The 25,638-nt window shown below is 41.1% G+C and overlaps 1 protein-coding gene across 1 annotated transcript in view; it reads left to right on the top strand.

Moving 5' to 3' along the window:
- The window catches only part of PCSK2 (proprotein convertase subtilisin/kexin type 2), a 95,114-nt gene that overhangs the window by 18,180 nt on the left and 51,296 nt on the right, over window positions 1-25,638 (top strand). Inside the window, exon 2 of the mRNA XM_072333809.1 lies at window positions 952-1,056. Within this exon, the coding sequence (XP_072189910.1) occupies window positions 952-1,056 (105 nt within the window). The remainder of the gene's footprint in view (window positions 1-951; window positions 1,057-25,638) is intronic.

Below are 25,638 nucleotides of genomic sequence, written 5' to 3'. Positions count from 1 at the left end.
ATGAAGCTGATACAAGATATTCTGGTTATTTTCCCAGAAAGCTTCTCCAGACAGAGCTGAGACTCAGCTCCAAGGGATCACAATGGTTTTGTTGAAATCTGCTTGACCTGCAGTTACAAGGAGGTCTTTGTAGCAGAATGGAATGCTTTGGTTTTATTTTATTTAATCCTTAAAGTTCCTTTGCATGAGTGCATCACATACAGCGGGATTTTAAAAGTCAAAACGGAACACTTTGATTTCATTGACGCAGACTGTTTGAAATGGTATAAAAAGACTTTGCAGGAAGAAAAAGTCATTTCTGAAATGTGCCCAAATTTTAAACTTCCAGAATTTCCTGAGGAACTGACATTCCTACTCTATTCCACACAAATGCCAAAATACATTTGCAGAACTGCAATAGATACTGTGATAAATGTAGTGAAACATGAAATAATATCATAGCAGGAAGACTATATCTGTGAATGGCATGTGTACGGGTATGGTGTCTCATTTATGACAACAGGATCCTGCTGCCCTTATTCATCCCAGGATATGTCAAAAATGGCGTTGCCTCACATGCATTCTAATGACTTGGAAAGGCACTTGTGTCATACCTTACTGTTGGAGGACAGTTTGTGGTAGTTTCAAATCATTTGCAGTTTATTTTGTTCTTTTACTCCCATCTTTTTCAGGAAGTAGGATATTGCCCTTCAGAAATATTAGTGCTGGTAACCTTAAAGGGAAAATAATACCATGCATATATACAAGTTATACACTGTAAAACTGCAGCAAATAACCTTAATGCTGCTGGGGCACACCTCGAAGTGATGTTCTCTAGGGTGATTTGGGCATTGTGGTGTAACTCATCACAAGTCTTGTTTTGTTGACACCTGAGTCACTTCACAGGTAGCGTTTTCCATGACATCTATATTAGTGGCTGATAACTCTGTGTTTTTTCTCTGTTTTCCTCAGCTCCCTTTTCTAGATACTGGCTACTACTTCTATCACAATGGCATTGCCAAGGCCAGAAGAAGACGGAGTCTTCAACATAAGCTTCATCTGGAAAAGGATTCCAGGGTAAGTGTTTTTACATTATTTGCACCCATCACAGGCTGCTGTGTTTTACTTTTTGAAGTCTACGAGCTGGCAATAGCACACTTTTGTTTTCATCTGAGCTGTTGGACCAGAATAATACTGGGCTGGAGTGGGGCCAGTGACACAAAAAGTGCATTTGCTGCCCAAGTAAAGTAGGTAAGCTTGAGGAGAGATATCATGACAGCAAATAGATTAATTTTTAATCCTTCAGAAGGCTTAAAACTCTCTGTGCTGTAAGCAAAAAAAAAGAGGAGAGAATAATTTTATCCAGAGAGTTTTATTGCCAGATATTATGGAACACTTAAGAAAATGAAAAAATGAATAGAGGTGGGGAAAAAAAAAAGGTTACATAAGATTATAATTATTGTGACAGCACAGGAGTCAAGATCTGATGAATTCCCAACTTAATTTTCCCACTTCTGCAGAAGTTACAAGTGCTTCTTGACCCACGTCCAACAGGGATGTGTGCAGCCAGTCCTGGGCCTGCTGATGCTCACTGCAGCCTCAGGCTGAGCGTTCCTGTACTTGTTCCAGACTGGCAATTTGATATGCTATCTCTAGACTTAGTGTGTCTAAGAAAGTATCTAAAAAAATCTCACGTGAGTCTATTTTCTTTCAGGAATGCTTTCTTTTGCAGTCTTCCAGTGCTTGTGGTCTCTAGACTTTTAGTTGGTTTCTGTCACATGCAATGAAATCTCATTTTTGCTGTTATCTCCACATCTGATTAATGTTGATAAGTATCTAAAGGGAGGTGGGAGGCAAATAGATGAGGTCAGGCTCTTGGTGGTGTGTAGGAAATAGGACAAGGAGTAATGGCCTAAGACAAAACTTAGGAGTTCCATATAAACATGCAGAAGTAGTTCTTTATGATAAGGGTGCCAGAGCACTGGCACAGGCTACCCAGAGAGGTGGTGGAGTTTCCTTCTGTCGAGATACTCAAGGCCCATCTGAACACCTACCTGTGTGACCTGCTGTAGGGAACTGCTTTAGAAGGGGGTCGGACTCAGTGATGCCTTGTGGTCCCTTCCAACCCCTGCAGTTCTGTGATTCTGTAATTCTTTCTGGTGCTGCACACCAAAGGCTTTGCTCTCCTTGGTTTTACTGAATAAAGCCCTGTGTTAAAATAAATTGGACTATTTCCTCTGTGAGGAAAAAGAATGATCCTAGATGTGCCCCAGCCTTGTGGGTTGCAATAGGAGATGGAAGTGGAATAGGAGCACTATTTCATTTCCGTAAGTGGAAAGTGGACAGTTTTTCATCTAGCCCTGTTAGGTAGTCTGAGTTCTAATGATACCATACAAGTTGATTGGTTTTTGTAACAGAGTTTGAGAGCACTTAAAATCGTCACTTTTATTTTCCTCCTTCCTTTTGTACACAGAACTTGGGGGCAGTCATTAAAATCCCTGTCATTTTCGTGCGTAAGTGGAAACATCAGTTGTGTTGACAGTTCTTAATTTCAAACTCCAAAAATAATTTCTGAATTTAACGGCAGTTTTCTGGGCCACTTATTCTCAATTTTGTTTAGCAACAGATGTCAGCACTGTCACGGTTAATATGTTAACGCATGAAGCCAAAAATAAAATGTTCCTGTTGCTGGGCTAGCGAGGAAACAAACTGATTGCTTCCACCACACAGCCTTCCAAATCTCTTGGGAACCACTATGGCAAATGTCGTCGTTGCTTAGCCCTACCCAAATTCTGTGAGATAGTGGGCTGCAGTTGCTCTGTATACTTTTCACTTTTAAAGAGATTACGATTCCTCACTAATCTTAATTATTAGTTGGAAAACAGCACAGATGTTCACTCAATTAATTAATGTTCTTTAATCAAGGAAGTCCCTTGAGGAGCCATGTCAGTTTTTCAAGAGCCTGGAGAGATAGATGGCAGAGTGCTATGCAAACAGGTTACTGCATCATCTTCATGCTCTACATGTCTTTTAAAATGCTTCAAAAAGCTTTTATGCATAAAGTTTACTGTATGTTTTTACCAAAGGAATTTGGAGATATGCTAAACATACAGAGCTGTCCCATGGTAAAAGTCACTGCTGTCCAAAGGGCAGGAGTGGAATGTTACTAAGATAACTTCCTAGAAGAGATCCAATATTTATTTGTCGGAACAGCCTCGAATATGATTAATTTGACATTATTTTATAGGACAGTATCGCTGAGGCTTGAAGCAGTGCTGGCAGCAGGTGAAGGCATGCATAATAGCATCACATGTTGCGCTATTGAACTGTTTAAGGGGAACATGAAGGCTCATGAAAGCGCTGCGCCTTTGGTTTCCTCTCAGGGACCCTCGCTTTCGGGATGGCAAATGCCAGACTGAGCTGAACTGTTTCAAATGGAGGCTGTTTTGTTCTTGATATTAGAGTCTCGGACATACAGAGAACCTTCTAGGACAGGTTTGTTCATAAATCCCTCTTTTGTAATCAGTTGCAAATTTCCATAGTTTGTTATTTTTAACTTATGTACCTTTGAGGCCAAATAGATTTTGGGAAACAAACAAACAAAAAAGGCCTCCTTAATAATTTTTCCATGTTAAAACTGAGCTTTTAATGACACAAGGCATAGCAGAACGATATCCAGTGATCACCATGAGAAATTGCATTTTCATCTGCCTTTATTTATTAATGGTTTCAGCTGTAATTTGTCAGACCAAAAGATTAGCCATTAAGCTTGGTTTGCTTTGGGAAACTTCACTTATGGATCTGCTGTTCTTTGCCCCGAAGGCTTCAAGCAGTGGGGTCATGGACAATTGGAAAGCAGAAACAGCAGGGTGACATTAGGGGATAAGTGCCAGGGGTGACATAAAGCCCAAAAGGAGCCAGAGTAGGATGGGACCAGACATCAGCATGAAGGTGAGGACAGAATGATTGGGACAGGCTAGAGCAAGAGCCCTTTCCTGCTCCACGGCTAAAAGAAAGCAATGGGATTTCCTTCATTTTGATTTTCAAAACAGATTTGGATTCTTGTCTCCTATAGAGAGCTTAAGATGAATTATTAATACATGTTTTGAAAAGTGACCACAAAAATAAAAGGAAAGAAAAAATACACTGTCTTTAGTTACCTTTTAGAGCTATACTTCTGTATTTTTGCTGTTGTTGGGTGTCTTCTGTTAGTAAATAATCTTCCACTGAAGGAGCAAGAGTTGAAACACAGTTTGTTCTAAGATTATTTTGCTTTCTTTCAAGTTTTAGATAAAACCATTTTCCTCCCACACAGTCTCTGCTGTCAGACAGCTGCCAAAATTAATTCCAGTCCAGAAAGAGGCTTTAATGCACAGAGCAGAGCCATTTACTGATATCTGTATGCAAGTGCATCTGTTTTGGTGTTAGGGGAATAAATACATATGCGTGGAGGGGGAAGGAGGTGAAAAGAGAATCTTCCACTGAGAGTGAGTGGGTTTGGCGCTTAGATGATGAGTTCTTAGGTTATAAACATCTCAGTGATGGCAATTGTGAAGTTTTCTGACAGGGATTAGAATGGGAAACTCTACTGATGCACATGGTGGTACAGCAGTCTGGGGAGGGTAGGTGCATAGTTTCAGGATGTCATCCCTAGATGCCCAGGGTTACCAGTTCTGTCATGAGACAAGGGAAGAAAAGGAGGCTATAAATGCAAAAGCTTTTAACAAAACAAATCACCATCATTATTCTTCCTCGCATCAGGTACCTCTTGTGCCCCCTTAATCTGACCGGCTTTTGATTGGACCCTTGCCTCAGGTGCGATGACAGTAACTTTGGGTGCTGCCCCTGGGCTTTACCTTCACTAACTTCATCAACCTTTGTCAGTTCTCTAATCATCTTGCTATCTTTTAACTTATTTTCCCTTCCTCTGGCCTCTGGTTTTCAATGTGCAGGGACACATGGTCTGAGCCCCTAGCTCCCTCACTGCTCCACTGCTGCTGTATGAGGGCAGAAATGCCTTCACACAGTCACCTTCAACTGGAGGAAAGAGGGTTGGCAGCTTGGGGAGAGTCACGCTTAGCAGGCAGCAGCCCTCAGCAGTGGCTGTGTAGCATAAGTCAATTTTCTCTACCCTTTCTGGCAGCGTTAATGAGAAGCTTGAGATTAAAGAGGGAGCTTTTTATCCTACTCCCTTTGCCAGCAGATCTACTTCTTTGTAGAAGTAAAAATGTTCCCAGTGAGAAGCCATTTTTCCACAGCTCTCCAGCCACAGTAGAGCAAGGCGACCTGGGGCCTCGGGGGCCAGGAGCCATTGGTCTGTAGCTTTCCTTGTGGGTTTGGTCAGGCCTCTCTCTGATGAACTATTGATGAAGGTTTAACCTGTTTCTCCAGCCTTCTGTACTGGTGACAGGCAGTTCTGTTCCTGAAACACAGCAGTAGGTGTATTTTTGTTATTTCTGTAAAAATGGCAAAAATTGACATCTTCAGTGTTGCTCCATGCCCCACTGTTGCTCCTGTCCAGTTATGGTTATTTTCTTTCCCTGTTAAGCTTCTGATCAAAGCTCTGGATGTTTCCTGAAGTGCTTTGTCCTTCTGAGAAGAAAGCTGTCTTGCTCCCAGAAGCAGAGGAGCGGCCACACTAAAATCCATCCCATAGAAATGGTCATTGCTTAACCTGTGCACTGCAGCGCTCCTGCTGTTGGCTGTTTTGCCCTCACAAGGATGAGTTTCCTTGCACTTCACCACAGCAGTGACACCAGATCTGTCCAAATCTTTCTACTTCTCCACAGAGAAGCATTATATAAAGTGAACTTAATGCCAAAACTCACTTCCACGTCTCAAACCTGTAGAGGAGGCATCATGTCTCCCAGCCACGTGGGGAGGTATGGATGAGTGCATAAGGATAGACAGGAGAAAACGGTAGGATAAAAAGCTATTTACGTTTTCAACTCTTATGTAAATTTGTGCTGCAGTTGGTAGAGATGCTAGGATTCCCAGTGAAGGCTCTTTGGAGTTTTGCCCTAATACACGATATGCCTAGGCTGGCATGCTGGTAGGGCTACACCTGAGAAAAGTTTGGAGTAGCTGTCAATTTTATGAGGCTGTTGGGCAGTATTACACAAACACTGGTGTTATCCTTTTGGAAGGAAATGGAACATTAAGTAGTAAAAGCTCTGTTTAAGTACCTGTAATAAATATTGAACAGCCAAGGAAAACTCATTAGAGGAAATGTCTTCTTTCCAGTGCTGGAACAAAACCAGCCACCTTCAAACCTGCACACTATTTGTTAAAACTGCACTGCTAGTTTGATCACCAAACAAGAACTGGAGACATTTCTGTCCTAAATCATTCTTATAAAAAAGAAAAGTATATTGTGCACAGAACAGTATCTTCCAGGAACGGGTCACTGTCTTATTTGTGGAGTAAGTTATCTTGCACTTTATCCAGTGTTAGTGAGGAAGGGTTTCCACACTTGAACTGCCTCTTAGGAGCTCCTATCTCTAGCTGTCCCTGGCCTCTGTAAGCTCTGCATGTTCCCAAAGAGAGGTTGGTGAGAATGGACATTAGAAGGCCCTGCCCAGCTCTGTTTGGCATAGCTGACCGACAGTGCCTCCGGCTTTAAAGCACGTAGCTGCCTCTTTAATTGAGGCATCACAACTATTGCATAGGAGTCACCTTCTATAATAAGAATAAAAATAACTCTGATCTAAAGAGGCCTCGAGTCACTCAGGTACTTAATCTGTCACTTAGGTTGAAAGAAGTATGCTGAGCATGTGCTGAGGGGTTTCCTAGTTTCCAAGCTTGATTTCCTGATGTGATGTGCAGTGTTGCTGGCTTGTTTACTCAGGCTGCACACTGCATTGTAAAGTGAAATATCACAGCACTATGGAGCGAAGAAAATCAAGTATTTTGAGCAATTTGCTAGTGGAGAGGATACTGTTATATCCAGCAGAATGTAAAAGCTGTGCTGAATTGATCTATTACTCTGTGACTAGAAATACAACTGATGGGGGAAGCAAAAAGCAATCCAGCAATATCAGCATTTAAGAATGCTGGAAATCTTGTACAGCTATGTTGTCTATAAAAGGACCATTAGCTCCACATAATAAAATAACAGGCTATCAAAATGACATTGAAGTCAAATGTGTGTGGTTTTTATGGAAACACTATGTAACTAAAATTACAGGGTAATCTAGAACATTAGAAAGCATATAAATGGATGTGCTGTAAGGTAATTGACTGTGAAGACAATGCACTGTGCAGATTCACGTGGGGTTTTCTGAAGATAAAAGCAGTCATCCTGGGCTTTGAGGGAAGGTTGGGCAGTGGCCCTAATGAGCTTGGGCCCATGAAGGGGATCTTGTCATTGCATTGCTTCCTGTCATATCATTTTTATGGCTCAAGGTGATGACTGGGATAAGGTGGGGTAGGTTGGACTTTATTCCCCAGGAATATTTGTAGCTATGTGAAAGTACAGTAATTTTGTGAATAACTGTTGAGACAGCTGACCTCATTCAGCCTCTGCTCTGCTGCCTGTAAATTGCTGAGTTGGCATGAGTTACATCTATGCTTTATTGTTGAGTTCTGTTCTCTTGACAGCAGCCTCCTGCTCCAGTCTCCCTCTGCTTTTTCTGCCCACCTCTTGTTTCCTGCCTTGCGAACTAAGTCTGTGTTGCAGAGCAGGCATTGCCTCCGTTATTTGCCTGTGCAGTTTGCAGCGTTGACTCTTTGATGTGCTCTGTTTAATGTTACCATGCAAGCAGTGGCAGTGGTGGGAATATATGCCCTGTGCTGATGGGATGAAGGCAGAAACTGTAGGGGTGCAAAAGCATGCTCTCTCCCTTCCCAAGTCGCCAGTGTTTGAGTAATGGAAGGACCCAGCCTCCCACATCCAAACCCATCTTCAGAGTTTGCTTTACCTTAAGTTTAGAATGCTGCTTATATTATTCAGTTATACTTCCTTATTTTAGAGATGAATTCTTCTGTGCTAAAAGAGTTTCCCCAGAAACAGTGTAAGGCATTTCAGTATCTATTTTCTTTGGGCAAATCACTGAGTCGAAAAGAAAATCAGGTGTACTGGTGCATGGAAAGTTGTATTTGAGTTGAACCCTTTTAAAAGTTTGGAAATACACTAGTTGGAAGTCTATAGTGTTAATTAATATTATTGTACCACTGATTGTGTAGGATGCTCCATGTATTTTAGACTACGCCATGGTAGAGTTAGAATGGAACAAAATGGATTTCTAACAGTTCATTTTGGTTCTTTCTTGACTTCAGAAAATCATCTGTTAAAGCACTTGGTGTTTTTTGTGTTTTTGTTTGTTTGTTTGTTTGTTTTTGTACATTTGATGTGAAGAGCCATTTAATTTGCAAGACTCTGGCAATAATTACAAGGCAGTACAGCTAAGGATGTACTGTTAAATCAAAAGCAACATGAGGTTGCAGCATTTTTTGCCTTGGTGTGGTTTTCTAGGGCATATGAGCATGCCAGGAATTACATCACAAGGCTGTGACATTTAGAAAGCAGCACCAACAAAAGCAAGCAAACGAAAATCACAAACCACCACCTCCTTGCTATAAGACTTGATCTACAAGATGTAATGGCGTAAGTTATTTCATGAGGTATTAGGTAGTGCATCCGCTCATGCCATTTAGTGTGCTTTACTATTGTTCAAAATTTGATGGTGATTTCCTTTGTGAACAGCATTTTAGCCTATTGGTTTTTTGCAATCTGTTCCAAAACACTGTTGCTACAAGCGTCCTGTGTTTCCAGATCTTCAATGTGTGTGTGTGTGTGCAGTGTCCCAAGCGTAATATTAATTTATTTTGCCACAAACTCAATAGCCCAGGAGCCACCAAGGATTTATAAATACATCTGTGAAATCATTGCCTGTATGCATGATGCATTCTGCGAATACAAAAAGGAGTTTATAAAGGTCAGGGAAAGCTGATTGTGGTATTTGCAGATAGGATGGAGATGAAATAAAGGTTTGAATTGAAAATGTTTCTGAAGAATTTTCTGCAGTAATGATTTGACGCTGCGTTAGAACATGGCCTCTCAGTAAAGTGATGCCTCTAACATCTGAGAATAGCCAATAGTAATTAAAATGCAAATACACATGTCGCAGGGGTGATGGAGTTGAATAATGCTCCCTGGCCTTATAAACTTCCATCCTGCAAGGCAGAACAAGATTGGGTAGAATAAAACATCATGGAAAGACTAATAAGTACTGTACCATCACCAGATGAAATTTGTTCCCTTAGTTGCATAATGTCAGCTCTACGCTGTCACAAATGGACTCTGCTCAACATTACAACTTTACTTACGCTCTATGAAACAATATCTGAATGGACGTGTTTTTATTAAGATACTGCTTCATGTTCTGCATTGGTACGCATCTGCTGTCTGAGTGCTGAGAGAAATACACCTATTTTGCATCCAGGCTTAATACCTTGTAAATAGTCTGTCTCCATTCATTTAATCTTCTTTGATTCCAACCATTATTCTTTCATACTGAGGAATATGCAGTAATGGGTCCACGAGACTTGCAAGCTTGAAGTCCTCGCAGAAGATCCTGAATTGCCAGATGTAATTGTTTCTTTTATACTCCTGGTCTTTCAGCAATATCACTAAGCTGATTACTGCTTGGCTCTGGCTTATGTAACACTGCAGTACTCCTCTGAACATTAATAGCTGGTCCTCTTTTTCTTCGTCCACCCTGCACATGCTCTCTTTTTTCTTTGGATGAAGTCCAGATGCATTGGTTTCATCCTTATAAAAAAGATAGAAGTGAGAGAAACCACTGTGGCTATAAGGTGCCTTGTTTTGTCTTGAAGGCTGAGGCAGAGTGATTTATTGCACTTGTTCCTGTCTAACTTGGCTTTGTCATCTAACAAATATGACAAGCTTTGTCTCGATCCCATCTTGTGTGTTATTCCACTGATTTCCTTGGTGCTCAGCCAGCTTTCTCCTGTGCTGCTCCTGGATCCCTGAGCTGCTGTTGTCCTGCCTTTGGTTCTACCCACCTTGCTGTTGCTGTGCCTGGGGGTATTTTCTCCCTTGGGGAATGAGGAGCTCTCAGCTCCAACTGGCAGCTGCTATCTCAGCCCCTCTGCTTGGTGAGGCTATGTTTTACTCAGTGTATGTTGTGCATCTTAAAAATGAGAGATACCTTTTGTAAGCACCATCATTGATTCTGTTTTCTTCAACTCAAAACAGGCTGAACTCTTCTTATAATAGCCTGGCCCTCATGTTATCTGGATTTGATACTGTAGGGACAACAAGCAAGCTTTAACAGTTTGGACAACTTTTCTGATTCTTCTGGGGCAGTGGATACTGTCATAGTTGAATGCTGCTTTCTTTATTTTCTTTCACAGGCAGTGATGTTATCCTGGGAAAATCTTCACTGGAATCCATTTTATTTGTTTTCCAACATGAGCTTTGCTTGGAATAATTCCCTTGCCTGCTACAAGAGAGTTTCTGTTTGGACTTTGTATTTTCTGAAAAGAGAAAAGGAAACCTCCATGTTTCCTCTTCCTTTTTTTCTTTATTTCCAGACCTAACCATATTCATACCTTGTAAATTTCAAGAGTCTTTTCCTAAATTGTGTGAGGCAAGTTATAAGAAAGGCTTGTGATTTGTTTTCTGTAAGGCAATCACCAGACTGAAACTACAATTATTTTCTTAAAGGAAAAAAATATACATACTTTGAAGCCTTTCAGTGTTTTGTTTCTGCTAGCTCAAGAAAAAGTAATACAAAGAGGACCCAAACCTTCATCCTTGAAATAATGATTTGAGGCAATTTATTGAACCAAATGGTTTCATGTGTTAGAAAACAAAAATGAAACAAAAAGTTTAGGTTTTGTTTCAACATTTCCAATTGAAACATTTGTATGACTTTGTTTCACAGTCGCTTTTGGTGAGTTTCTTCAGCTTCATTATTTCCTTCAAAATAAAACATCCTCTTTCTAATTTCTGTGGTGATGGGGGAAGTAACATTTCGTGTGAAGACAAGTAGACAGTAAGGGAGAGCCTCTGAAACAAGTGTCTGATTATTGCTCTAGACTGCAGTCCATGCTCATAGAACTGGGCAACTCATCTAAAGGGGAAACCTTTTCTGCACGGAGCAGCTTGTCATAGGAAAGAATTGTGTGTGTTTTGTTTAATGGCAGAGGTGTGATGTGCAGGTCTCTGTGCAATTTGGAGTTTGGTTATGAGATGGTTCTGCTTTTGCATGTCAACATAAATTTAGAGGAAAATTTGAATATGTGAAAGAAATGCAAATCCCAGATTGAGATTGGAAGGGATGAAGAAGAATGTTGCTTAAAGAGTGTGAGCCCAAATGAAGTCCACTTGTGTCACACCATTGACTTGGCGTGAATATTTCTTCATAGGGAAAGAACATCTCTTAGCAAGGACAGCTGGGAACGTTACCTGTCAGCCATATTGTCCCATTGTGCTATTTGTATTACCACGGTGCTTAAGGAGTGTGTCCAAGGTGAATTACCTACCTGACCTGAAACAATGAATATTTCAGACTAAACCAGAAAGTCCAATAAATCCTTGCTAATACTCTCTATCTGCCTAAAAACAAATAACAACGAGGAGCGGGTGGACCTGGTGGTTTTAACACTTGCGGATCTCCCACTGCAGCGATCTGTCTGTCCATCTGAAATAGCTTATGGTATGTAATGAATTAATCTTTAACTACGTATTTCAAAACATGTTTCAAATATGGATTATGCCTTTTTAAAAAAATTCCCACTGTTTATTGCCAGCATTTTTTAAAGCTTCCGGAAGGTTATATAGCAAAGAAGAGCAAAAATAGGAGTAGTTTGCTCCTATTCCAGATGCCCAATCTGCTGAAGGAAAGGGGGAAACAAACAACAAGAAGTTGGATTGTGGCCATTTCTGCTATTCAGTGGTTTTAACGGTACCTGGGCAATAAGGAAACTGAGATGAGAACAGAGGGGAGAAAATAAAAACAAGAGATTAGTGCAGATCCTCTGAAGCCCAAAAGACTTAAACAAACGACAGTAACCTTAAACTGTAATTACTGTTGTCATTTAGTGTTTCCACATGCATGATCTGGAGGCTCAAGGGAAATTACTGTGCTAGAGGCTATCTAAGCGTAAAATAATAACAAAATTGCATGGAGGCATTTGTCCCTGGGTATAATGTGGCTCTAGTGGTCTTTCCTCTGCTCCTGCCCTTGCTTCCCTGTGGCACATTGCAGCTTTTCCCAGGGCTGTGCCTCTTCATCCTGAGTAGCAGCAGCAGATGGAGAAAGAACATTTACTTCTCTAGCATTAATAGAGTGTTGAGTAAGAGGTCTTTGTGCTCAGGAGATTCTAACCTGAACATCATTTTCCTTATTTCTTTCTTTGTTGAACAATAAGTAAATCTTTTGGATTTTTTTTTTTAATTATAGATGATGCACAGTTTGTTTGGCTGAACATGCTGCAGTTTATCCATATACAATATATAGGTGCAGCATTTCTCAGAATGTAAAAGCCAGCCTCCCCCCCTCCGAGCCCTGGTATTCTCAGTTGGTACTGCAGACCTTCTTTAGGCTCTTCAAATGTGTTGGAGTGGTTTCTCAGAGAGATGTATCAGCGATTTCTCAGCAATTAGGGTTGTGTAGGTGTAGCACAAGTATTATTATTATAATACTTGCTTGTAGAATTCTGAGCTCTCTTTAGTCTCTGCAAGGAGAAATCTGGCCCTAGCTGCTATAGGAGCATCAGTGTAATGCCAGGACAAGGCATCTTCACAGCACTGATCCCAAAGTACAGCACTGCCTCCAGGCCGATGTTCTGTCTCCATTGAGTGTATTGCTCATAGATGGAGCTGTGCAATGAAATGATAAACAGTTTTCATCTCCTTTAGGAGGTAATTTGAAACCTCTTTTACTATGTTTTGTCCGTTTAAAACAGCAGCCATTTATCTGCTCTGACCAGTGATTTTGATGGAAGACATGATGAACAGTTTCCTGCAGATTTGTGCAACTTTCCGAGTTAGAGTGAGGAGGCATAGCAGAAAAGAAATAGGAGAGGGGTTTATCTTTGTTTTACTTCTTCTTCTTTGGCGTATTTTCCATAAGTTAAAAGAGGGAAGATTTAGGTTGGATGTTAGGGGGAAGTTCTTTACTAGGAGAGTGGTTAGGTCCTGGAACAGGCTGCCCAGGGAGGTTGTGGATGCCCCGTCCTTGGAGGTGTTCAAGACCAGGTTGGACGGGGCTCTGGGCAACCTGATCTAGTAAAGACGTATGTTTGGTGGCCCTGCTAGGCAGGGGGGTTGGAACTACATGATCCTTGAGGTCCCTTCCAACCCGGGTCATTCTGTGATTCTGTGATCTGTAATAATTACTTTAGTGGACAGGACTGTGGCTTTCCAGGACTCTGAGTACATAGTAGATGTCGAGAAGAAACAAACAAAATAGCCATCTGCTTCCTTCATCCCTGACCAAATCACAACTTTCAACCCAAGCCGTTCTGTGATTTTATGACTCCATTAGATGCTTGTGAAGAGCTTCTGCCTCCTTCCTGTGCTGTGAGTTGTGATGAGAATAGAAATGGCTCTGGAGTTTTCAGCACCTATAGGCACCTGTGGAGGAAGAGGGCATCTGGCTTAAACAGGAGGGAGGAGAAGCACAAGAGTAACACATGCTTCAAGAGGGGATCACACTGGAATTTTTGAAGCACTTATGTGTAAATGTGCACAGGCACTTACGCTGAGCCCAGAGGGACATGCTGGAGAGGAGCCGCTTGCAAAGCCACCTCCTAAGTACTGGTGGTTCATGTATACAGCAGCAGTGCACCTACACAAGGAAGCATCCAGGTCACGTCCATGAGCTATTGCCGCTTGCAGTGCTGTGTGTACCAATTCACATGCTGCTCTCAGCGCTTTGCTCTCTCATTCCACCTCAATACTTCAGCAACTTTTCCCTACCAGTGGGTTCTGTTCTGATCTGTTTACTTCTTTGGAAATAGACACGCTCCCATGAAGCAGAGAATCATAATTTGTCTTCATGAGTTCAGCCCAGCATGATTGAACCTGAGTTTAACTGGAGAGAGGCTTTAACAGTTTTCCTTCTCAGAAGAATGGCATTAAATGGAAGAGGTAGATATTACGCCAATTTGCAGCAGTGAAAAGCTGAAATTCACTGAAATGGATGGAGTAAGTCTGTATTTACCCTTGGGCAAGAAGAGATGGAGCCTGGGTCTTCACACTTCTGGAGGAGAACTGAATGTCAGCCAAGGAGCTAATAAATACACACTGTTCTTCCACTATAGCAGGTCCATCCAATGTTTTTAGCTATCCCTGCATTCTCTGTCCTCCCTGCTTGTTCCTCTGATACCATTCCCACTTCTTGAAGGAGCAGCTGTTGTTGGGGAAAGAATCTGACTGCATTTTAAATATATCATACAAAGAAAATGATTCTGTCCAAGCTGGGTCATTTCTGTGATCTCATCAGTTGTTTAGACCAGGGATGGCACGAGGTGAGGTAGAATAAGAGAGAATAACTTACAATGGGTTAAGCCCTTGATAAAAAGGAAGTGATTGTAATTTTCAGTCCTTTTCAGTGTTCTTGTTTTCTTCTATTTTTTCTTAAGCGTTCCCTGTTTTGCAGGCTGCCGTTGTTACCGTCAGGCTTATAAAATGATATTTTAAGCCAAGTCTTTGGCAATTTAAATCCTTAAGTCCTACTGTGTCTTTGGCAGTGCTTCACTAATCATTTTCACTTTGTTATGGTCATTTATAGGTACAGCTCACCTCTCTTTTAAAGGAAAGGACATTAGGTCAGGTGCTGTTGTGTTGTATAGTCCGTGATTCTGTATTTTAGCACTGGATGTTTTACATTTCTTTAAGAATCCAGGGTATGGAAGTGTCTGTTCAATCTGTCACAAAGATGATCATTCAGCTCTATTAGCTTATTTCCTTAAATCTCCCTTTCATTTCTCCTTGGTACAGTCGGTCTCAAGTTGCTTCTTCAGTGCTTGCCATGCCGCAGGTTAATGTTGGCTATTTGGAACTATGGAGGTTCTAGTTCCATGCACTATAAAGGAGCATGGAACGGGTGCTGATGGCATTAATTACAAATTCATCACTTCTTATATCAAAGAAATGTAATTTCATCAAGGAGGCTTTTGCATTCGTGTTTTATTGTGTGGAATCGTAATACGAAGTGGGTCTCAAAGTTTGGACACAGAGCATTCTCTGCAGAATTTGCATGCTCATTTTCTGATTGCCTGCTGGGTGAAGCCTGAGCAAATAGGAAGAGTAAGATTTTTGTAATGAGGGTAGTAGTTTACAGGACTCTATGGAAATCTATGGTGTTAGGAAGAAGTGTGTTCAGAGTTTAGATTTTCTTGGTTCCTTGGGGTCGAGCCTCTTTTCAATGGAAAGGTTCCTATAAATATTGATGCAAATTATGTGTATACTCTGGGAGGAAAATATACTCCAAAGCCTAATTATTTTATGCTAATAACTGAGTTGCAAAGATATTCCCTTGTCCCTGGCCAAAAAAATATAGCAGCAGTTCAAAGATTTTAGAGCAGGATGATTGCTTCAGCACTTCATTTAAACCAGCCTGTGCTGTGGTCCAGTGAGAACAAGGGAAAATGCTGGCACTAAAACCCACAGTAGTGCACATGCAACTGCAATTACTAATGAGTTTTGTAGTCTTTGGGGTCTACTTTTCAGTGCTGCAGGCAATGGATAAGCAGGGGGACCTGTGACATATCTGAACCAGCTGAACATCCTATGAAGTCCAGCCAGAACTCCTTTGGTTCTAAAATACTTGAAAATGATTTTAATTGTGCAGACATGCTTTGCAAAGAGCCAGTAGGACAGGCTGCTGGAGATCATGGACACTCATGTAAAAAGCTTCTTAGCTACAAGGCTTGTCAATAAAACCCATAGGGAATATTCAAGCAGCACTTCTACTGCCCTATCTCTGTAAAGATCTATGGCAGCCAGATTCTGGGGAGAAATGGGAATTGCCTCTTAATTGAGATCTGCCTGCTTTGGTTGTGCTCCCTGCCACAGCGCTGGGCACCAGGGAACTCAGGAGCTGTGTTCTCTGCAAGCTCCCTGATGGAAACTGAAGGAAAACGTTCAAGGATTAAGATAAAGGATTCTGACACAGAGTGTCATGACAACCATCATGGTTAGTCCTTTGAAAGTATCAAATTAACAACCTGTTTGGGTAAAAGCTAGAATTAAAGGGCATGGGCTGTTTCTTTTCCTTCTGCAAACCAATCCCTTATTTCCCAGGTTTTCCTGTCTTTCCTCTTGATACAAAAATGATTCTGTGGAAACCCTCGCATTTTGATGCTTCTGTTGTGGCAGATGGCCTGGTACTGGCAGCTATACACTGCTAACCTGATGCTGTGCAGCAGCGATGCACAAACCTCTGCTGATTTTATTAATATGCTTTGTGATGGGGATCCATCAGCCTCTGAATCTGGGAGCTGAGGAAGTGCGTTTGCAACCTTTACAGTATACAGCCCCATCAGTGCAATTTCCAGTTACTTCCTAGTGGGCTGGGAAAGACATGCAAGGGAGCAAAATCCTTTGTCTTTTCTGTCCAGAGTATTTATGGTAACACAATAAAGAGGTAGCTGTGCTATACACAGCCACTCTGCTGCTGGATGCAAGAGCAGATACATGACTATGAGCAGCAGCATAATTGTGGCTTCCCTCTGTCATAAGATTGGCTTCTGTTTTCTTTCTGGTTTCTAAATATGATGTTTGCTGAGAGGAGACATTGTGCAGCCTATCTAATTCCCACCAGGCAGCACTTCAGGAAGAGCAGTGTTCTGTGATTGCATATCTCGTCACCACTGAGATAGCAACAGATCTCTGAAGGTGTTAAAAACGGGCAAGAAAGACTCACTAACATATCACTACTGCTCTTGTGAACCTTGAAACTTAAGTATTGCAGGTTTTAAATATTAGAATAAAATTAGACTTTTTTTTGGCAGCTGTGCTGTATCCCTCCAGGAGGGCACCTTTGTAAGAATAAGCTTTGTTTTCTTATTAAGGCTAAAAAGGTCTTCTGCAAATGTTCTTCCCACCTGGCTGGGGAGGTGCTGACAGCACTGGGCAGCAATCATTGCTGGCAAGCTGTTGCTGTAGTCCAATGGGGATGGTGACTCCAGCACCTCCCTAGGCAGCCTGTTTTGATACCTCACCACTCTTTCTGAGAAGAAATTATTCCTAATATCCAATCTGAACCTCCCCTGGGGCAACTTAAGGCCACTACCTCTCATCCTGTTGCTACTAATCTGGGAACAGAGGAAGACCCCCCGCCTCACCACGACTTCCTTTTAGGTCATCATAGAGAGTGATGAGCTCTCACCTGCACTTTCACTTCTCCAGGCTGAACAGCCCCAGCTCCCTCAGACACTTACCATAAGATTTGTGCTCCATGCCTTTCATGGCTTTGTTGCCCTTCTTTAAGCATGTTCCAGAGCCTCAATGTCTTTGTGCCCTTTTTGAGCTCAGGACTGAAAACACCTGTACATTCTACGTGATTGAGCCAACCTTTTCTCCATTTTCACCTTATGGTTCCACATGTTGAGGAGCCACAGCTGGTTTTAAGTTATTTTTACTTCAGACTTAAAACAAATTGATTTTGGCCTGGTTCATGCACTGTGCATAGGACAACAGCACTGACGTTAGTTAGCCTTTCTTAACTCCTAATGCCATGAGACAATTTTTACTCTGGGAAGTAAAAATTTAGTTGAGATTCTGGTGATGTTTTTGTATGACAACTTTTCACCACTGCTAGGTGCAGCAGGGCCAATCTACTTGGAAGGGCCATAAGCATCAGAGGATGCTTCTCTAAGCCCCGTGGCATGAGAGAAGAACTGCAAAGAGCTCTCAACACTGTTACCACATCTGAATACAGTCAGTGAGCTCTGGGGGCAGCTGTACCAAAATGTCTAACTTTTTCCTTAGTCAGAGTCCATTTAGAAAAGCTTTATGTGTAGAAGGCAGAATGGTTACGTAAAGCACATAGCAACATGTAATTCTTCAACAAGTGCGACAATATGGCATGTTTACTGCTGATGTGAGAAGGGAATAATCCATGCCAGTAATTCCGTGCCAGAAGTGTGTACTGTATTTTTCCAAGCAGATGTTTCTAGGCAGATGATGAGTTGTTTGGTGCAGTTTGAGTGGGAAGTGGGCTGTGGAGAATGAAGCGGAAATATTGAATTATGATACAGGTCAGAAGCCAGTAAGTGCAAATCTAGGTATCAGTTTGGAGATAAGGGGGATCTGTTTTCAATATGTGTTACAGACTTGCTTTAAGGTTGAGTTCTCTTCTGACTTGATTTCCGTAAGAAAAGATGCATGCCTACCCAGGCCTATGGCAGGGCTCCATATGGAGTACACTTAATGTCTTTAAAGCAAATTGGCATCTTCAGAAAGAAAATGCATGACGTTAGAAGTAGAGCTGCTACAAATGATGCTTTATGACTGGAAATGAGTTTGGGCATTATGACAGAAATTCACACATTTGCAAGGTGTGTCTTCTCCCTCAGGATGGGTCAAGGATATGCTTCAGCAAAGAGGGTCATTTTACCTGACAGTCAAATCTTTGCATATGAACCAAACCGAATAGGTTTTTCTCCAAGTGATATTTTCTCACAGTCCTCATTTATCTGAAGGCTTGTTTCATGAAGTAAATTAACATAAAATCAACAGAATTAGAGGAATCTTTAGCCTTGGAGCAGTTCTGTTCCCTTGGGATGGATCAGATAACATATTCATTGCTTTTGTGGGAGCAGCAGTCTTACTAATAGAATCTTTACAAAGGAAGTGATGTAAAGGTAGGCTCCGTAGTATTTCTCTCTATGCAGGACCAATGAACTATTGTGGAGCAGGAAGAAAAGTCCATTGAGTTGGAGTGCCCAGGATTTTAAGAAACAGACCAAAGCAATAAAAGATGAAATGATGACAGAGAATTATTAAGTTAGAAGATCCAGCAAGCAGCACTCTTCTTTGTACTGCACAAATGTACCCAAAAGCCGTTCTCAATGCCAAATGGTCTGCAGCCTTAAAAAGGAGCTACACCCAATTCCCATTTAAATTAAAAACATTTTATGCCACGGAGAGTGCAAATGTAACTTAAATGTGCTTTGAGTCTCCTGTGTCAGCTCAAAGATTGGTGGTGGCCTTAGTAATAAAAGAGAATAACTCCCTGACAGATTATTTTTTACTGTTGAGGAGGAAGAACAAGGTGTCATTTTTCAAACATGATGTTTTAAGACAGGTTTATTTGCAGTAATTGGCCAAGGTTTGTAAGGGAAGAGTGAGCTGCTATTTGCAGCCCCTAATCTAGCAGCTAAGAAAGGAGAGCATGCAGTCAATAAAATGCCCTACATGCAAGAGGCCTAATTCTTTTCTCTGTCACTAGACACGCTGTTTATACCTGCACAGAGATGTGGTTTCTCTGATGGATTTGTGTGTGGCTTGATGTAACTGCTGAGACAGCAAAGTTGGAAAAGTCGCCCACATGCTGCTGATAAAATGTCCCTGTAGTTTGCACTCCGACCCACTGGTGAGACACACACATATGCAGTTGCATCCCATCTCCATGGAATTTCATTCTCACAGCTATCTTGATTCTGTAACTGGGATAGCTGTCCTGCTGTCTTGCAAAGAGATGTTGTTCAAAATACAAATTACTTTGACGTTTCTGTCATCATACACCATAAAGTGTAATGGCACCTTCTCTGGGTAGTACAACAAGCTGTTTTTCATTCCCTTGGAAACACCTTAAGATTTCAAAAATGCTTTTGCTCCAATTTTGTTGGGTTTTTTTAAGTGCTGAAAAAAAAAAAAAATGTGGAAATAAGAACAGCGTTCCTAGAATAGCCAACACCTGTGATAGTGCAGTTCTTGATATGACCCTCATGCCAAACTGAGGAGAGAGCAGAGATGTGAATCAGTTTGCTTGCTTTTGAAAGCTGCACACTGGATATCATGATATTCAGGGCTTTTTCTCTCACTCTTTCTCTCATAAATCCTACCCTGAGAAAAAAAAGCACCATCTAAGAAGGCACAATCCTATGAAAATTTCAGTTTTACCAAATTGGCATTTTCCTTCATGTGCCTTCCAGACTCAGCGTTCATTTTACATTGCAGCCTAAACAATTCACTTGCATTTCAAAGCAGAATCTAGAGAAGCACTATTGATTTCTTAGTTGAGCAGGTTGAATATGATCCGAAGCCTCCTCTTACACATTGATTCCTTGTCTCTTTACTCACTGCTTCCTGAATGTCACTGAACTGTGAGAGACCTGCTAAATGGACAAAAATATTGATTTATTTTCCCCTTCTTTTATTTTTGAAAGCTCCTCATTTACCAAGCACTGAAGTAGTATCAGGAAAATGAAAGGTCACAAAGTAAGGCAGAGGCAAGTTGGTTCTGGCATTACTTATTTTTTTTTAATATGAACTTGGTTGACACATGAGTTCTTTACATTATGTTTCCTTCAAAAAGGTTGATTGCTTGAGTGGAACCTTTGAGCTGAGGCTGTTTACTTTCATGTCTTACTGTTGTGAGATGGACGCTGATCTTCTCTGATAGTTTCCTAAATGTCCATACCTCTGGGTGTTATGGTTTTTCAGCAAGAAGTTAAAGACCAGTGCCAGCTATGCTACATTTTACTGTGCAAGGCACAACAAGGCTCTGCAAGAAACAGCCTTTCTTCAGAGAGTTCAACAGTGGTAATATTTTACCCTTGTTTTATTTTACTGGGAGCATGACATTTTTTCAATATTGTGTCCAGAGAGTGGAGACAAAAGTTCAAAAGGCACAAGCTGAAGCCAGGGGGAACTGAGAAGATGTCTCAAGAGGGATGGCTGGAGGCAGTCTCAGTGTCCAGAAGGCTTGAAATCTGCTGATGGTCTACATAAAGTTAGAAGCGTTTGAGCAGTCATGTGGGGCTTATTAGGGAGAGTGGAAAAATATGGCTGGTACAGAACATCCAAGTTTAATAAACAAGAAAAATCAGCAGCACTTTGATATTCAGCCATGCTGTTTCAGCTAGTAACTTATTTTTTCGATGTACTAATAGTGGATAAGAACAATGAAAGATGGACACATTTTGTAGTGAAAATGATGTTTGCTAGAAGTCAAAGCAGTTCTCATGCTTCTATGCTAGTCATTAAATAAACATTAATAAATTCATTAAACAAAGCAGTAATACAAGAATTGTAATGGAAGAAGATACATTTTTACTTTGATGAAATCACTCAAATCAGCAACGATTTTATTCCTGTGTGTTTTGCTTCAAAAATCACAGCTATAGTTGTGCTGATTAACTTTGGTTGATAAACGTTGTCCTTCAACAGCTGCTGTATCTTTGTTGCAGCTATTCAGATTGTACCAATCAAGGTGGGGGAGGATAGCTGGAGAAAAGGATCCTTGTATAGAAAACTCCCTGTGGACTGATGAAGGTAGAGAAGGCACTTGGAGAATCTTACATGAATAAAACACCAGAGACACCTGTAGTTACCAAGAGGGATTTGTTCCCATATATGGAGAGACTATGAGAATCTTTGAAGTAATTAGCTTGTTTGAGAGGAGTGACTGTCATTTAGTTAATAAATATTGGGTTATTACTGACACACCCGAGCTCCCTGACATCCCTTCTTACTCATTCTGGGCTTCAAAATAGGTTCAGAAGATTTAAAATCAAAAGGATAAATCCAAAATACCAAAATAAATGCCATCAGTTTTCTGCGTGTGGACACAGTCTCCTAGCCTTACCACCTCAGCTTATTAATTCAACAGCAGATGTCAGAAATCCCCTTCGCCAAACGTAAATAAGAATCATGGATGAATCATAAGTGAATGTAGGGAAGAACGGTAGAATGGGATTAAGTGGATTTCTGGTGCCAGGTGGAGAAGCTCTTCAATCAGGCAGTACTTTCCTTCCAGTTACCTGCTCTTGACTTTTACAAACGTGATTGCTGATAGTACTTCTGGAGTCACTCATACAAGCCGTGATTACCTGGAGATGGTCCCTCTTTTCTTTGGGATGAGTTTGAGAAGATGGATTAATAATTTCAGAGAAGAGGAACTGCTATATTGGAAAAAAAAAATGGCTACATTAACTACCTCTGCTTGGAGACCAAATTCTTTTGTTATTGCTGGGAGAAAACAATAGGTTTTTTCATAGACTGGGAGCAGCTATTTAAAACACTGGAGGGAAAATCCCTCCTTGTGAGAGTGCAGAAGATGGGAAAAGATTGCTAAAGATTTGTTTTCAAACGTCTAGTTTTAGTGTTTGACTGATATTTTGGGTATTTACATTTACAAGGATACATACTGACCTGGAAATAGCAGCAGGAGCATTTTGCTATTGGCGCTCTGCACTTTTCTCTTAATAATTTGCAGGCATTTTCATTGCCAGTAGCAAAGTGTAATTTGAAGAAAAAGGCTGAGTTTTCTAAGCTGAGAATGGCTGAAGTCCTTTCTCTGCATTGGAGCCCTGGTACTGCTGCTTTGTCCCCTGGAGTGTCTTCAGCCCCATCCAGCTCCTGTATCTGTATGTCAGAGCTCAACTTCCCATTGCTTACAGGAGAATCAGCCATTAGGCTGAAAAGTGAAGTGCGTGTCATATGTTGTCAGGCTCTCTGCTTTTGAGAATTGTCCCTGTTTGTTAGGGAGCCAGCAAGTCTTGGAAAGAATGGCTGATTGATAATGGGTAACACACCATAACCTGGGAGCACTGCTTAGTCACATCCACTCCCATGGAATACCCTGCTAACATTTGGTTTTGTTTGGTTCACCTGACTTCAGCTATAGGTCACGTAACAGTAGGTCTGAACTCTCTCTAGTGGTGATGGTCAAAGTTATTCTTTTTACTGTGTAGTAGAAAATCTCACAAAACGTCATTACTTTGGAGCTTTAGGAAAAATACACACCTGCTGGGGACTGGGATCAGAGAGGGGATGACATTTGTGGCTAAGACCCTGACAAGGTGCTGTAGGTGCTTCATATCCCGTTCTCATTCCTTTTTGGAGGCTATTAGGCGTGAGGATCTCACAGACTCACTTGAACTTTTGTCTCCATCTTTTGTTGTCACAATTTGTGTTTGATAGCAGCAGTCAGGGCTGCTGTCCAGTAGACAGAGGTGGTTTGCTGGTGGATGCCTTCAGGTATGTAGATGTGCTCTTCTGAGCCACCTTCATGGGAGGCTGCTCCTCTGCATAATTTGTAGGGCTTAAGGCTAACCAGCAGCTTGACTTCTTAATAAACATGTGCAACTGGCTTTCAACTTATTTCTTCACCTTCAGCAGCAGACCTATGTTGATCTCAGGCTTTAGAGGGAAAAGGTCCATCACTTAGAATCATAGAATCATAGAATCGCAAGGTTGGAAAGGACCTACAAGATCATCTAGTCCAACCGTCCTCCCTTTACCATACGTACAGAAAAAAACACTAACCCATATCTCCTAGCTCCCTATCTGGACGCCCCTTGAACACTGCCAGGGATGGCAACTCCACCACCTCCCTGGGCAGCCATTCCAGTGCCTGACCACTCTCTGAGAGAAAAACTTCCTTCTTATGTCCAGTCTAAACTTCCTCTGATACAACTTGTGGCCATTTCCTTGGGTCCCGTTTGTTGCCTGGGAGAAGAGGCCAAGCCCGTCCTCATCACAGCCTCCCAACTTCTTTGGGTTAATCATCTTACTGCTGTGTGTTTTGTTTTGTTTTTCTATAGCTGTGCAAGTCATACTTGTTAGATGTCATCACCAGGACTGTCTTTTTCCATTGGAACTTGGCCTGAATTGTCCTGTTTTCATGTTCTTGATTCTTAAGGTTGGAGGTTGTGTATACTGTTCCACTCTTTCTTACCCACTGGTATAATTTAGTAAATCTGTCATTTATGCTCAATACAACGGACTCGTTTAACTGCAGGAACTCAATAGTATAATTAACCCTGTTCCTTCAAAATGAGGAGCTGATTGTCTTGGCATTCACAGGAGCATAGAGCACAGTTAGAGTGCTGTGGTTGCTGGCCTTCCCAGTGCAGTATTGTAGGCAATTGATTATTGTGTTAATTTGTTCTGCATCAGTATCCTGCTGTTATATTATCATCCACATGGCTTAATGCACCATCCATAAGTACAAGTATATTAAAAATCAATACTTGAACCTCTTTCCCATCATCCATGGACTGTACCTTCTTTGATACATGACCTTCTTTTTCTGATAATAACACACCTAGTAACTTTTGCTTGATCTAGACACATGCTAATTAAATATGTGCTCACTTCTTAATCTATCATAATGAAGAAGAAATGAATGTAATAAATAAATCTATCATAATGAAGAAGAAATAAACAAAAGCTGTTATTACTGACAAGCCTAAATTTGAGACAGTGAAAAACAGACTCATTTTGAAAGGAAGTCTTGTTCCTTTGCTAATTTCTAATAAGTGTCATGCTTAACAGGCTCAAATCCTTTAGAGATGCTATTATCAAAAGTCTGTCTTACAAACACTGCTCTTCCTGCTTTAGTTAGTGAAAGAAGTATTTAGAAGATGGCATTTCTGTTATAAGGTCAGAATGTTCTTTGGTGATTGTGTACCTTTCCACATGCAAAGATCTGATTCTAAGTTCTCTCTTATATGCATTTTTAAAACTTATTACCTGCAACAAGATACTTAATGCATTTAGGTTACAGATATCATAGGGAAGCCTACTCTTCAAGAAGAAATCCTTCAGATAGAAGCAAAATAAGATGTGCTTCCTCTTCAGATCTAGGGTCAAGGACAAATTCACAGCTGAGGAAAAATACTACTCTTCTGGTAGACGTACCCCATTGGCAAGAGGACAAAGTTTCACTCCCATCAACTATCTGCTAATTGGCAATTGGGATTTTTTGCTGGACTATATGGATGGATGTTTTCTGAACTTAGGATAGCATTTTCATCAGGCAAGCTTGTTCTTCTTGTGCAGGAAAAAATCCTTACACAAGGCAACTGAATGAGGCATTTTGTAGCTTCAGTGAGGGGGAAGGTGCCACGGCTTTACCCAAGCCCTTCAAATCGTTTCATGACAAGAAAGCCTAGTCTGTTTTGGATGTGACTCTAAAAGTTGTCATCACTAGTGAAAGTAATGAGAAAAGCCTTGTTTCTGTAGGGTGTAGGAGGCTTCAGACATTCTGAAATTGTTACTTCTTGTGCCTTATGTCCATGTAAAATACTCAGAAACCAGCCTGTTAAGAGAGGTTTTAGTTCAGAGAAGTCTATACCTCTTTTTCACATGTATTTCCACCTCTCAGGGAATTACAGTATCATGTAATGTAATACAATAGAAGATACAAGTTATATTTTATTATGCAGATATAACAAATCAGACAAATGAGAAGATCCTCAAGAGCGAAGTCAGCCTGTGCTGTTTCTGCAAATTGCTCCCCACTTTCTTCAGCTTGTCTTAAAGAAAAGCCAGGGCTCCAAAACATCGCTTTTTAATTAGTGGAATTCTTTTTGTTCTGAATCCTAATTCAGTACCTTAATGCAGCTGGTCCTGCAGAGCCAGCAAGCTTGCGTGGGAGCATAAACGCATGAATCTTTTTCTCTGGCATCCCTCTAACTGAGAGTTGGCTTCTGTTCATAATTATTTCA

Source organism: Excalfactoria chinensis, chromosome 3, assembly GCF_039878825.1.
Source record: "Excalfactoria chinensis isolate bCotChi1 chromosome 3, bCotChi1.hap2, whole genome shotgun sequence".
NCBI classification, from domain to species: domain Eukaryota; kingdom Metazoa; phylum Chordata; class Aves; order Galliformes; family Phasianidae; genus Excalfactoria; species Excalfactoria chinensis.
The sequence above is the reverse complement of the archived record's forward strand: the minus strand, read 5'-3'. Positions and strand labels throughout refer to the sequence as shown.